Genomic DNA, 12,310 nt, shown 5'->3' with positions numbered 1-12,310 from the left:
GATGTTACCTCATAGGGCGTAGACATTTTTACTTCCTCAATTATTTTCTTACTTTCGATTTCACCTCTGCCTTCTACAGTTGACTATAACATCTAGTTATAGTTTACACAGCCTTTTAGGACCTAACATCTATAAACATATATATATACACACATATTGGGAACAGAGTGACCTACTTAGATTTAGTCCATGGCTCTGTTGGATTCATTGAAGAACATGCTTTACACACTGATAATCATCTGTGTGTTTAACCTTGTGTCATGGACAACGCCTGAAAATGCCCGTAAGTTAAGTTTAAAGATAACATCTTAGTGTGTGATTTGTAAGTTCTTACATTTGTTTTTATTTCTAACTTTAATTAGTTTCAAACTTTACTGTACAGATGAGTTTTATATGCTTACATACAATGTAATTGTTAACTGCGTCACCAGGAAGGGCATGCCAGGCCTCAGACCTGAGTGATTTAAAACACTTCAGGATATACTTAGTTCTAATAGTTTAATGCACACATTAACAAACACGCCAGAAGTATTAATAGGTAAAAGTACTTAGTCCATCAGCCTGCTTAAAGAGTACTATTTCCTTGCAATTGCATTACTTATGGACCAAGGATCAGGTCCATGAATGTGATTGTAATAACACAGGACGGACTCTAAAATGCCAGGAAACAGTGGATTCAAAGATTTGTATACAATGTATCAAACGTTCTTGTTTTGTTTTGCAGTTGAACCATTGTACAAAGCAAAAGGTGATGCTGTTGAACTGAAACCACACGATTCGGCTCCCAACATCAACAACATACAGTGGAATCATGGATCCAACATTGCTGCAGAGTGGTTTGGAAGTGAGACGGTCTGTTTACTTCAATTCAAAGGTACATTCACTCATACTCCTTCTTTTATTAGAAAAACAATCCTATGAATAAATGATGCAAAAGCATGTTTATTTGCCACTGAACCACACCCAGCAAACCCGGCAAGCAGGGGTTTTGATATGGAATGGGACACACAAATGAATGACATTTGTTCAAATACAGAGATGGTATTATTTAAAATAGCTTTTAAGGGATTTTTTTAGCACAAATGTAGGAGTTTTAAATGGTGTAAGAGGGTTTAAGGATATAGATCAGAAGCCCTGTTTCCATCCAAGATTTCATTTTTAAGTAATGGGTTATGTGTTGTAGCAAAGGAATTTTAAGTAGGGTTTTTTGCATGAATTGAAATTCATACAAGAAATAAAATCCCATCATATAAATTTTTTCTGCATGTTAACAGGTCGCTGTATGCTGAATGTTTCGACTGGAGCGCTGACGATCACAAATCTTAATGAGAATGATACCGGCATCTACTCTGTTGAGATCAACTCACAACTAATCAACACTCCGACTGAACTGCTTGTCATCTGTGGGTTGAGGAGTTTTTAACAAAGTTTTGCCACAATCAAGGTTTTCAGATTTTAAACTTAAAGAAAGGTCTCTTATCTTTGTTTCTTCTTTTTCTAACAGCTTCGGTCTCTAAACCCTCCATCTCCAAGCAGTGTAACACTGAGATGACCAACTGTAATCTGACCTGTGAAGGCGACACTGCTGTTGCTGAACCCATCACCTATAAGTGGTTTAAAGATGGTGTGGAAGGACCTTCACACAAGGTGTTTGATGTAACAGAGGTATGATAAACTAATGACGATGGGAATGTTTGGGTTGGAAGTGATGACTGATGGGAATGGACTTCATGAACTTATTTTATATTATCTTTCACTTCATTTCCAGGAGAATGAGGGGAAAGATTTCAGCTGCATGTTGCTCAATCCAGTCAGTAATCAGAGCAGTGAAAGCTTCCAAAATCCCATCATCAAATGTGAGCTGTCCCACAAATATTCACTTCATTATCACAGTCAACATACATCTATGCCTTTCTTTAACATAACAATATACATGTACAATACCACATTATCACACAGGAGCATTATCTAACTTAATGCAAATAAAGTTGCTGTTTTATTTATCAATTTATTTATTCTTTTGTAGACAAACGAAACCGATTGACATCCATCATCGTACCAGTGGTCCTGATTCTCGTAGGCGTAATTCTTGGTTTAATCATATTTTTCATCTGCAAAAGGAAAAGAGGTAAGAATCCAAAATAGTGTTGGTCTCAAACATGTTCAATAGTTACTGATATTTTAACTGCATAATTTCTTTATTTAAGGCCGTGCATTTAATGTGAATAGTGGAAGAACCGAGGAAGGGGCACCAGCAGGTAAGATCTTAAATCTACTGCTATCCAACTAAATGATTGTAGATATTTCCCAACTATGGTCTATTTAAGATATCAATAATGTGTATCTTTTATTCTCACGTAAATCATACTTGCATCCGATATTCTTTAGCTCTTATCATCCAGTCTGTAGATATTATTTTTGAACTACTAGCTATCTTGCATTGTATGACAGGTGTATTTTGTTTTTCATCATTATTCCATTTTTTGACAGAGACAGTGCGGTTTCTAAACGGCACAGCTGTCCAGCTACAACCAAACAATGTCACACGTGAGTAAAATATCATTTAACCTGAAACTACACATAGTAAAAGCTGTGACATTCAGATTCAAAACAGAAAATCTACATACATTTGACCTCGGCTTGCTTTTTGTGAAAGAGATGTTATTTGATCATTTGTATCTGTTGTTTCAGAGACCCAAGACGCATCCAACCAGGGTTCAGGACCTGCTGCGACTCCTAATGGTGTCAACGGATGTGGTGAGTGAAACGTGAAACACTCCTAGATTTAAAGTAGAACTATCACTTTGTTACAGGTATATTCTCTTTATTTATCTATTCTTTCATCACTTGTATCAGTTGTTTCACTGAATGAAGAAATATCCATTGAGGTCACATCCCCTGCTGTAACCCAAAATAGTGGCAATGGCACTGGTAAGTAAAATGGCAATAACAGATAAGATAAAACTAAGGGATGGGTTCATTTTTGGGACAAGCACTGTTACCAGAGTACTTAACTAAGTTTAAGTTTGAGTTACTTGAACTTAAGAAATGTTACATTATTATTATTTCTTTTGTGTACTTAGGTTATGTCTGCACCTCAACCACGTTTGTTTCTTTGTCATTTTTATCTCTTGAAACTTGTATAATAAAAAACAATTAATGGTCTTTTGATGTTTCATTTAACAGATGAGGCATCTGTGATTTCTCAAACATCCAACCAAGACCCAGCAAGCACTGAATTACCAGCCACCAGCAAGGCAACCGGTGAGTTAAAAGTGCAATGCATCTATTAGGATAGCCTTTTTAACTTTACTTTTAAAAAAGATTAATTTACTTCAGTGCCGTGTCATTTTACAGAGATCACATCAGGGGTGGATGAAACATTCAACCAGGACCAGACAGCTCCTGATGCTCCAAATACCAGCAAGGAAACGGGTTAGTAATATTTAAATATACTCAACCGATCAACATGTAGGCTGGTTACAATTCTGAATTATCACAGTTTGTTTTATATTCAACATTCTTGAGGACAGCAAAGCAATAACTAAATTAATCAAAACATAAAAGAAAGAAACACTTTTATCTGTGCACCACATCTTTAGGTGGTCAGCATGGTGGTGCAGTGGTTAGTGCTGTTGCCTCACATCAAGAAAGTTCCTGGTTCAAACCCCAGCTGACATTTGCTTTGTCATTTTTAAGAGAACTCTGCACTGATGACAAATGGGCAAGAAACAACCAACCCAGAGCCAACATCGGGCGAAAAGGAAGAAGATGATGGAGGAGATGTTGACTAAAGCTGAAGTATTACAGTTTCTTTTTGAGCTGAAATACTAGAGAGTATAGAGATTTATGACAAGATGTTACATGCACCAGAGGCTGGGATACATCCAGACTGATGACTGTGTAGATTAAGCATGGAAACAAGTTACTTTGTCAATTCTTATTACTAAGAAGTGAATATATGTGATAAGAGGGTTGGGTTTGCACCATACTACCTATCGATTTCAGCACAGGCCGTGTCATTGTCATGTTCAGGACTGGCTGCTTCAAGGTGTTCCTGTCTTGAGAAAGAAATCGAGATGTATTCAAACAGCAGTGTTTTTATCACAGATTGATCATCAACTCCTCAAGTCCAGTGCAGTACGGTTGTTGCAGTATGTTTTAGGTGAACATGAAGTTATCAGGTTTAGGATTGTAGTAGTTGTTGGGGTGGCAAACAAAAAAAGACTATAAAGTAGTTTTAAAGGCTGAAAAGAAAATCTGCAGCTATTTTTACACGACTCATTGAACAAATTACTGTTTCAAGGCTACTTATAGTTTCTACGCACACACGCCTTCCTCTTTTGGGATAGAACAGCTCCAGTATTAAATCTTAATTAGTACGTATTTAGTATTTGCAAGACAGGACAAAATATGCTCGTTTAATGATGTCTTGCAACACATTATGGGAACATCGTATCAAGTTTTAGCCGTAGAACGAGCCCATTGTAACTGTATTTTGCGTTCAGTGCACTTATTAATTTTAGAAGCAACATTTCTTCCATGTTCTTGCTTTCTTTGAGGGACCAAAACACATTTATTTTCGGCAAAATCTACGCTTTTTGCTGCCAACAGTTCAGACTGTTTAGGTCACTAATTTCTATTTCTAGTAAGATATCCTGAGATTGAAGTTCAAACTAAAGAAAGGGACACTTTTTTGAATATTTGTAATGCCTTTGAAATTCTAATATCACTACTTAACATTAGCTGTATCACTGTGTCACTTAAAGTGACTGTTTCTACACTTGAATGGTGCAAAAACATGTTACAATTTTAATATTTATCATGTGTCATTTATTATTTTGATCTTTTTGTCAGTTTATTTTGCACCATCGCCAGTCATTAGTCACTTCTATATCCCAAAGATTATTTTAATGTTTTATATCTATCTTAAGCTCTTTTTATCTGCAGCAAATAAACATTTATCCATCAAAAAATGTAAACTGCTGAAAGAAGAAACACAAAACATATTTTTGGGGAAAAAATGAACTTGATCTATCTCAAATGAGAAAGCCTTTGCCATCCCATCAGCAGTGTTTTGATTAAAAAAAAAACAAGTTCTAAATATCTTTTATTTATATTCCTAACTTGAAGCCTCATGATTGTACAAGTGTTTTTTATGCTGCTGTGAGTTCCTCCACCAGAGGGCCTCACTGATTTGTGCCTATGCATAGACTGATGTAAAGATGACTGACACTGAATGAAAGTTTACTCTGTGTGTTTCCACCTGTGAGGATCACCTCTGTTATGTTTGTGTGAACTGTTGTGAGAGAGAGATATTTAAATGTTTACTTTTTAACAGAGCTGCTGCCTGGTTTCTCTTTCAAACCTTTATTTTTGTTTGTTTTATGCACACACTATGCACATAAATGCTGCCTAAAATTGGTGCATGATGGATTAGGTATACTGAAAAGGTCTGTTTAAAGTAGAGTCTTCCAGCAATCAGTTTAAACATCTCATAGGTATGTTGCATACTATCATGTTGCTTTAAATTGGTACTGTATATTGAAACATCTCTGTGGTTTCAGACATTACAAAGAGAGGTGGTTCACATGTAGACCTAATGCCACAAAAGAGTCACCACACCTACACCACAGGTGCCTCTTGCTGTATTGTCACAGTGTCACTCAGCACACGATCATATAACAGCATGGACGTGATTCAGACGCTGTTTTCACCTGCAGGTTTCATGTGTGGTAGCTACTGTCTGTCTGCTCTAAGATACTGTGAGTTCTCATATTTTACTGAGTAAATGGACCAAGTGATAACATGGTGCAAACTTATATTTATTGAACATTAGAACACATGCAGCTGGAACAACTTTTTTTTTTTTTTTTTACAATAAAATGAAGAAAACTCAATAAAATAAATAGGAAAGGAAATTGTGTCTCATTTTGTTTGCAGATTTATATTTTGTTGCAAATTTGTAGTTGTTGTTACATTTACTTGCATACAAATACTCTACCAATGAGGTCTGACTGTTTTTATATAGAGCTTGCAAAATTGAATTTTCGGGACCATCTTAATATAAAAAATGAAAGTTTGATAATTGAAGTATTAAAAGGACAGAAACATGATGTTATCTCACAGTGAGTCTTGCTTTTATTATTGTTTACAGCTGGTGCAAAATGACCTCATGTAACAAGCAGGTTGCATCTCATAGTATGATTATGATGCATTTGAAGGGTTGCAACCTTTTCCTGACATCCAGGTGGAACAATTGATTTCACCTGGCAGGTACAAACAAACAACCCTTTCTGGAAAGAGACCAACAATCCTCCTTGACTCTCGTATTGTGTTTTCAGACTGAAGTGACAGGTGAGTGTTGCACCACTCATTAACAGATGTGTAGTTAATAAAGGGGAATCTGATTTTGGAGTGATTTCAAATAAAAATTCACCTGTCAAGTGTCAAGAGCTTAATTCTTTTTATCAGGAGCTTTATCAGCTTATTTTAAGATATTTTAATTATTATATGTAATCTTTTTTTGTTAAACTGGATACTGATTTATAATTTATAGTCTCTCTTTCAGTGGCATTATGTTAGTAAGGATACAGGGACATTTTTGAGATATCATTATTCAGTGATGTGCCATCTTTAGAGATGTAAAATAACTTTAAGATACCAGGTTTTTACTTTGGGATACTTTGTCCATATTTTGAGACACTAAGTCATGAGTCAAAGATTAGATCTTTATCTTTAGAATTCTTTATAAGGAAGTAGGCGGTTCTAATGCGGGCGGATGTCACCTCATAGGGTGTAGACATTTTTACTTCCTCAATTATTTTCTTACTTTCGATTTGACCTCTGCCTTCTACAGTTGACTATAACATCTAGTTATAGTTTACACAGCCTTTTAGGACCTAACATCTATAAACATATATATATACACACATATTGAGAACAGAGTGACCTACTTAGATTTAGTCCATGGCTCTGTTGGATTCATTGAAGAACATGCTTTACACACTGATAATCATCTGTGTGTTTAACCTTGTGTCATGGACAACACCTGGAAATGTCCGTAAGTTAAGTTTAAAGATAACAACTTAGTGTGTGATTTGTAAGTTCTTACATTTGTTTTTATTTCTAACTTTAATTAGTTTCAAACTTTACTGTACAGATGAGTTTTATATGCTTACATACAATGTAATTGTTAACTGCGTCACCAGGAAGGGCATGCCAGGCCTCAGACCTGAGTGATTTAAAACACTTCAGGATATACTTAGTTCTAATAGTTTAATGCACACATTAACAAACACGCCAGAAGTATTAATAGGTAAAAGTACTTAGTCCATCAGCCTGCTTAAAGAGTACTATTTCCTTGCAATTGCATTACTTATGGACCAAGGATCAGGTCCAGAAATGTGATTGTAATAACACAGGACGGACTCTAAAATGCCAGGAAACAGTGGATTCAAATATTTGTATACAATGTATCAAACGTTCTTGTTTTGTTTTGCAGTTGAACCATTGTACAAAGCAAAAGGTGATGATGTTGAACTGAAACCACACGATTCGGCTCCTAACATCAACAACATAATGTGGATTCATGGAACCAACATTGCTGCAGAGTGGTTTGGAAGTGAGACGGTCTGTTTACTTCAATTCAAAGGTACATTCACTCATACTCCTTCTTTTATTATAAAAACAATCCTTTGAAATAAAATTATGCAAAACATGTTTATTTACCACTGAAAACCACCCAGCAAACCCGGCAAGCAGGGGTTTTGATATGGAATGGGACACACAAATGAATGACATTTGTTCAAATACAGAGATGGTATTATTTAAAATAGCTTTTAAGGGATTTTTTCATCACAAATGTAGGAGTTTTAAATGGTATAAGAGGGTTCCTTTGTCGGTATACATTTAGGTGCCACTTTAATGTGTCTACTCAAAGGAAGATATATATTTTCTGTTGTGACTGCAATGCTTTGTTTAAGGATTTAGATCAGAAGCTCTGTTTCCACCCAAGATTTAATTTTTAAGTAATGGATTGACAAACCTAATGTGTTGTAGCAAAGGATTTTTTAGAGGCTTTTTGTATTTATTGCATGAATTGAAATTCATACAAGAAATGTAACCACGTCTCTGCATGTTAACAGGTCGCTGTATGCTGAATGTTTCGACTGGAGCGCTGACGATCACAAATCTTAATGAGAATGATACCGGCATCTACTCTGTTGAGATCAACTCACAACAAATCAACACTCGGACTGAACTGCTTGTCATCTGTGGGTTGAGGAGTTTTTAACAAAGTTTTGCCACAATCAAGGTTTTCAGATTTTAAACTTAAAGAAAGGTCTCTTATCTTTGTTTCTTCTTTTTCTAACAGCTCCTGTCTCTAAACCCTTCATCTCCAAGCAGTGTAACACTGAGATGACCAACTGTAATCTGACCTGTGAAGGCGACACTGCTGTTGCTGAACCCATCACCTATAAGTGGTTTAAAGATGGTGTGGAAGGACCTTCACACAAGGTGTTTGATGTAACAGAGGTATGATAAACTAATGACGATGGGAATGTTTGGGTTGGAAGTGATGACTGATGGGAATGGACTTCATGAACTTATTTTATATTATCTTTCACTTCATTTCCAGGAGAATGAGGGGAAATATTTCAGCTGCATGTTGCTCAATCCAGTCAGCAATCAGAGCAGTGAAAGCTTCCAAAATCCCATCATCACAAACCGTGAGCTGTCCCACAAATATTCACTTCATTATCACAGTCAACATACATCTATGCCTTTCTTTAACATAACAATATACATGTACAATACCACATTATCACACAGGAGCATTATCGAACTTAATGCAAATAAAGTTGCTGTTTTATTTATCAATTTATTTATTCTTTTGTAGATGAAGCAATCCAATTGATAGTCATCATCCATAGACTGGTCCTGATTCTCATAGTCTTAATTCTTGGTTTAATCATATTTTTAATCTACAAAAGGAAAAGAGGTAAGAATCCAATATAGTGTTGGTCTCAAACATGTTCAAAAGTTACTGATATTTTAACTGCATAATTTCTTTATTTAAGGCCGTGCATCTAATGTGAATCGTGGAAGAACCAAGGAAGGGGCACCAGCAGGTAAGATCTTAAATCTACTGCTATCCAACTAAATGATTGTAGATATTTCCCAACTATGGTCTATTTAAGATATCAATAATGTGTATCTTTTATTCTGTTACACGTAAAACATACTTGCATCCAATATTTTTTAGCTCTTATCATCCAGTCTGTAGATATTATTTTTGAACTACTAGCTATCTTTCCTAAATTGTTGCATTGTATGACAGGTGTATTTTGTTTTTGATCATTATTCATTTTTTTGACAGAGACAGTGCGGTTTCTAAAAGGCACAGCTGTCCAGCAACAACCAAACAATGTCACACGTGAGTAAAATGTAATTTAACCTGAAACTACACGTAGTAAAAGCTGTGACATTCAGATTTAAAATAGAACATTTTCATACATTTGACCTCAGCTTGCTTTTTATGAATGAAATGTTATTTTATCATTTGTATCCTTTGTTTCAGAGTCCACTCCCAAGACACATCCAACCTGGTTTTAACATCTGCTGTGACTTCTCATTATGTCATGGACTCTTGTGAGTAAAACTTTATTAATCAAGGTGTGAAAGATTTTACAACACTGGCAGAAAGAGTAGGATTAATATTTTATTTATTATTTTAACCAACTAACAGCAGTAAATAAAAAAATTATTTCACACCTTATGTCTGCACCTCAACCACATTAGTTTCTTTGTCTTTTTTATCTCCTGAAACTTGTAAAATAAAAAACAATTAATGGTCTTTTGATGTTTTGGGACAGTTTTGGACTGAAGCGTTCAGTCTTGCACCGTGGTGAAATGATGCGCTGACTGAACGAGCTCCCCATCAGCCACAGCTCATCATGGAGAGGGTGAGAGGGGTTGTCCAGGATGGCTCGCAGTTAGTCCATCAACCTCCTCTCAGCCACTGACTCCAGACTGTCCAGTTCTAGGCCAACCACAGAGCGGGCCTTCTTTACCAGCTTGTTGAGCTTGCTGGCCTCACCCGTCTTGATGCCTCCACCCCAGCACGCCACAGCAAAGAGAAGAGCACTGGCCACCACAGACTGATAGAATGTCTTCAGAAGCCTTCTGCAGGACTGGGGCTGGGGGCCTCCTGTTCCTCCGGTAGTTCACTACCAGCTCCTTAGTCTTACTGATGTTGAGCTTCAGTTGATTGCTGTCGCACCACGTGATGAAGCTCTCTATCAGTCCTCCTTTAATTTTAGTTAAAATGAACTTGAGCTAACTCAAATTAGAAAGCCGTTGCCATCTCATCAGCAGTGTTTCGGTAAATGAAGGAGAGCATATTTCAATTCTTAATTGTTGTTTATGAATTACTTGTCCTCACAAATGTATAGTAATTATAAATATACTTTGTTAATATTCTTCTTAACTTGAAGCCTTACGATTGTAGAATAGTGTTTTTTATTCTGCTGTGAGTTCCTCCACCAGAGGGCCTCACTGCTTTGTGCCTATACATAGACTGATGTAAATATGGCTGACATTGAAGGAAAGTTTTCTGTGTTTTTCCACCTGTGATGTTCATCTCTGTTATGTTTGTGTGAAGTGTTGTGAGAGAGATATATTTAAATTTTTACTTTTTAACAGAGCTGCTGCCTGGTTTCTCTTTCAACCCAATTTTTTTGTCTTATGCACACTGTGCAGAGAAAACCTGCCTAAAAAACAGGTGCCCCTTGCTGTATTGTCACAGTGTCAGCACACACTCGTATAACATTTCCTCTTAAAATACAAGCAGCTGGATTTATTTTTACAATTTAGATATGACTCGTGCCAAAAGAGCTCAAGTTGTATGTGTCTTTGGATCCCTTATGGGGATTCAAATTAAGAAAACTCAACAAAAAAATTAGGAAAAAGGAGATTGTGTACTATTTTGTTTGTAGATTTATATTTCTTGTAAATTTGAATTGTTTTAAGTAGCTTTTGTTACATTTACTTACAAAAAATGTCTCTACCAATGAGGTCTGACTGTTTTTATGCAGAGCTTGCAAAACTGAATATTCAGGAGCATCTTAATATAAAAAAGAAAGTTTGATAATCAAAGTATTAAAAAGACAGAAACAGGATTTTATCTCACAGTGAGTCTTGCCTTCATTATTGTTTACAGCTTGGTTTGAAGCTGATGCAAAATTACCTCATGTAACAAGCAGGCTGCATCTCATAGTATGATTATGATGCATTTGAAGGGTTGCAACCTTTTCCTGACATCCAGGTGGAACAATTGATTTCACCTGGCAGGTACAAACAAACAACCCTTTCTGGAAAGAGACCCACAATCCTCCTTGACTCATATTGTGTTTTCAGACTGAAGTGACAGGTGAGTGTTGCACCACTCATTAACAGGTCACAACGTAAGTGCTACCTTCCAGATGACTCTTCCTGAGCTCTGACAGCCGAGTGAGGGGAGAAGACTGATGGAATTTAGATTTTAAGAGTGTGATGAGGGGAAAGAGGGCAGAGGGGGGTCTTTACAACAACACATGCCCCCCGAGAAGACAGCCGAGGGCAAAAAGTGGGGCTTATCTTTATGTGTGCACTCTAGACTTCCACAGGGAGAGATGTCAAAGGGATTTTTGTATTCAGTCGTTAAGTTCAGGTCTTTAGGAGGGCATGTTCTGACAAACCCTTTAATGCTGACACTCATTTTCCTCTTCTTACTGAGCTATAAGAAAACAACAAGCCTTCTTAGAAGAAATCTGTGTAAATGAAACACAACTTTTGCTAGATTTAGTGCAGAAAGATGCACAGCCATCTTTATATAGAAAAGTTGTGTGGATAGATGGTTGGTATTTATGGAGGATCTGTCATCATAAGAAGCCTTTCTCTCTTTAAGGAATGCAGCTTTCAGACAGGTGCCACACTGCAGGCCAACATGTCTGAACAGAGGCAGTGAAACACATGGAAAACTTATATTAGCCCGTTGATTTTCTCACAATCACAGGGGGAAAAATGGAGGAGATTTCAGATGTGGTGAAGCTTTTATAGTCACAACTCAAGGCCAATTTAGAAGTAGCTTGCAGGGGTGGATTTGGTCATGTGTAGGCTGGGGGAGGGGTATCTTTAATCAGATGTGTTGCCTTGTTTTAGTCCTACTGTATATTCAGAGCAGTGGGAAGTGGCTTTAAGTTGGGGGTGCTGTTGCATTTAGGTTACTTATGCAACTGATAGGCTATAGAGCACATACATTTTATTT

At 36.6% G+C, this 12,310-nt stretch overlaps 2 protein-coding genes across 3 annotated transcripts; both read left to right on the top strand.

Annotated features, from left to right (window-relative positions):
• The first annotated feature begins 49 nt into the window (after positions 1 to 49).
• LOC117808434 (junctional adhesion molecule A-like) lies at positions 50 to 6,446 on the top strand. 2 transcript variants are annotated; one of them, XM_034678187.1, is made up of 13 exons: positions 50 to 283; positions 725 to 874; positions 1,275 to 1,403; positions 1,505 to 1,665; positions 1,769 to 1,856; positions 2,027 to 2,128; positions 2,208 to 2,258; positions 2,491 to 2,547; positions 2,692 to 2,757; positions 2,857 to 2,931; positions 3,187 to 3,264; positions 3,358 to 3,435; positions 3,700 to 6,446. In XM_034678187.1, the coding sequence occupies exons 1-13, from the start codon at positions 190 to 192 to the stop codon at positions 3,792 to 3,794; spliced, it is 1,224 nt and encodes a 407-aa protein (XP_034534078.1). In that variant the 5' UTR covers positions 50 to 189; the 3' UTR covers positions 3,795 to 6,446. The 2 variants fall into 2 exon arrangements, with proteins under 2 accessions (XP_034534078.1, XP_034534077.1); XM_034678186.1 differs by having other exon boundaries at positions 2,683 to 2,757.
• Positions 6,447 to 6,818: 372 nt separating this feature from the next.
• On the top strand, positions 6,819 to 10,282 carry LOC117808435 (junctional adhesion molecule A-like). The gene is made up of 10 exons (XM_034678188.1): positions 6,819 to 7,063; positions 7,505 to 7,654; positions 8,148 to 8,276; positions 8,378 to 8,538; positions 8,642 to 8,732; positions 8,903 to 9,004; positions 9,084 to 9,134; positions 9,383 to 9,439; positions 9,584 to 9,654; positions 9,879 to 10,282. The coding sequence occupies exons 1-9, from the start codon at positions 6,970 to 6,972 to the stop codon at positions 9,616 to 9,618; spliced, it is 870 nt and encodes a 289-aa protein (XP_034534079.1). The 5' UTR covers positions 6,819 to 6,969; the 3' UTR covers positions 9,619 to 9,654; positions 9,879 to 10,282.
• Positions 10,283 to 12,310: the final 2,028 nt, after the last annotated feature.

The sequence above is a fragment of the Notolabrus celidotus genome, chromosome 24, assembly GCF_009762535.1.
Source record: "Notolabrus celidotus isolate fNotCel1 chromosome 24, fNotCel1.pri, whole genome shotgun sequence".
Classification (NCBI taxonomy): Eukaryota; Metazoa; Chordata; class Actinopteri; order Labriformes; family Labridae; genus Notolabrus; species Notolabrus celidotus.
This window is presented reverse-complemented; position numbering and strand designations above follow the sequence as displayed.